This window comes from Ostrea edulis, chromosome 3 (genome assembly GCF_947568905.1).
Source record: "Ostrea edulis chromosome 3, xbOstEdul1.1, whole genome shotgun sequence".
NCBI lineage: Eukaryota > Metazoa > Mollusca > Bivalvia > Ostreida > Ostreidae > Ostrea > Ostrea edulis.
The window spans coordinates 89,982,340-89,984,735 of record NC_079166.1 but is presented as its reverse complement, the minus strand read 5'-3'; the positions used below and the strand labels follow the sequence as shown (position 1 = coordinate 89,984,735).

Sequence of the window (2,396 nt, the reverse complement as noted above, 5' to 3'; positions counted from 1 at the left end):
TGAAATAAATTGGTGTCCTTTACGCATTAAAACCTCGTATAAACTGAGTTTAAATTGCTTCCATTCTTGATAATTTAGTTGAGAAAAACGAAAATAATCTGATGTGACTGTTCTCCATTTTATTGGTTAGTACGACAATATTGATTCGCTTTATCAAAATGAAATACATAGGGAGTATAGATACTGAATATGAATTGTAATATATATATATATATATATATATATATATATATATATATATATAGAAAGAGAGAGAGAGAGAGAGAGAGAGAGAGAGAGAGAGAGAGACATCTATATCAAAATCAATGAAAACTTTAAAACGCAAATGTTTCACAAATCATTTGTAAAAGCAGCTTTAAGTTTACTATAAAATGTTTCTCTTTGATATAATAAATTTTTTGATCTCTCTGTATCATTTTCAAAATGGAAAATTGGAAACCGTTCAAACACTGGATCAGGTAGACATTGCTGTTCCCGAAAAAAACAAAGGGTAGAGGTCCGGAAAACTATTGTCGTGTCTTTTGTTTGTAAAAGCGGGCTGGATTGCAGCCAACATCAAGCTGCTGTAATTTGTAAGTCCTTCACCATGTACACAAAATGTTTGGATTAATATCGTGTCAGAATGGACATGGAAGGAGTGTCCATATTTGAAGTAAAAGTTTTGTGCCTCTTTGGAGAACTGCATTGTTCCTGTTTACGATGTAAAAGTTTTGTGATAACTTTGGTAAGTGACATCTTAAGGTCTGACGGTGTCTCCTAGTGAATTCTGCTTTTTATCATTTACATTGGACGTTGGTGGGCAGATTCAAATTTTGGGTAAACAATTTCTATCCATCTCTCACACAATTTCGCAATCTGGAGAGCAGTTTTTTAACTGGGGGTGAAAATGCAAAATATATGTAAGGATTTATACTGTTGTTTACCAGAAGAAAAAAATTAAACAAATCATTACAATACTTACATCTGAATAGAAGAACTGTATGTAACATAGGATATACTGTAGTAAGTAGATATACCATGATGATTATCGAAAACATGATGGACATTGAATGAGTTGCTTTAACCCTGCATCCCTCCTTTCGTTTTGGTTTATTTAATAAGTGACATATTTTTCTGATATGAAAACAGCTTACCAATACAAAAGGTACGCCCACTACATAGAGAGCAAAACCAATTTCAGTTTTGTTGGCTAAATCGAACGATATCATGTCAGTTGTATATAATACATGTCTCACTCCGTACACTCCGCTTATTATAAGGGAGAACACCCAAATGATTACAGACAATTTAAATACCTTAGTACAAGTAATTTCTAGACTCTTTAGAGGTTTAACAATGAAAACATAGCGAATATATGATAGCAATACAATATGAAAATTTGCGGAATGTAAAAACAAAAAAGAAAATATCTCCAATACACGTAATCTTAAATAATCCTGAAAAGAATACTGAAATACGTAAAACAGGAATCTGGTATAGCGAATGGAGGAGGCCATGCAGTTGGAAAGAGCTAGACAGGCGATTGTGACGTAGGTCGGAGAGTGGAGACGTTTCATGACGACAATAACTACCATAGTTATCAAGTTTCCAACCATTCCAAAACTGAAAAGCAGCGTACCCACAATTCTCGTCCCGGGATCATCAATTGGGAGATCTTTTTCAGAGCTTGATAAAAACTCCTCGAGGAATGAAGACAAATCCTGGAAAGAATCCTCATCGAGTGGAGAGGAAGATGAATTAGATACATTGGTTTCACGGAGTATGTCCAAATGCTCAGTCCAACGGTGTGTATTTGTGGAAGATTCATAAAATAGAGAATTGGTTGTGTTGGACATTCTCACGAATTCTACAAAGACAAAATCTAACGGTTTAGAAGCTTCCAAAACGGACCATTTCGGTAATATTCGTAGAGATAACTGTCATGATATTAATGTTTGGTTTCATACGTTTTATACATCAGCTCAATTCATTTTAAAGAAAAGAAGTTTTAAATTAAGATGTCCAAAGGCCACACAGATTTTCGGATGCTATCTAGCCCTGCTTTTACCCCTTTTTATTCCCATATAATTGAAAGTAACCCAAGCTGGGTCATGGTGAAGGTGAAGATAACGAACAGTAATCAATCTGAAAATAGAGATATTGGCAAACACCGACTCCTCGATACATCAGAGGTGGAATCAGATGGCTAGGAGGAGTAAACACCCCCTCTTCCATTTCTGGTATATCCAAGGGGCGTGTTTGCCAAACTCTCTATTTTGGACTGCTCCTAGGAGTTATGAGATTAATAAATGTTCGTTATCTTCGTCTTTCATCCTCGATTTCAGCCCCATCATAACCCATGTTCAATATCTAAGAAAAAGAGTTTTAAATTCATGTCTTTTTTCACGAGAGGTGAA

General features: G+C 35.0%; 1 protein-coding gene across 1 annotated transcript; it reads right to left on the bottom strand.

The window, feature by feature from the left end:
* Positions 1-827: 827 nt before the first annotated feature.
* On the bottom strand, positions 828-1,835 carry LOC130053675 (melanocyte-stimulating hormone receptor-like). The gene has a single exon (XM_056161068.1). It carries the CDS (start codon positions 1,833-1,835, stop codon positions 828-830), a length of 1,008 nt encoding a protein of 335 aa, XP_056017043.1.
* Between the last annotated feature and the right edge of the window lie 561 nt (positions 1,836-2,396).

Excerpts from the sequence above, each read along its gene's own strand:
- LOC130053675 (XM_056161068.1), bottom strand. The coding sequence starts at position 1,835 with ATGTCCAACACAACCAATTCTCTATTTTATGAATCTTCCACAAATACA.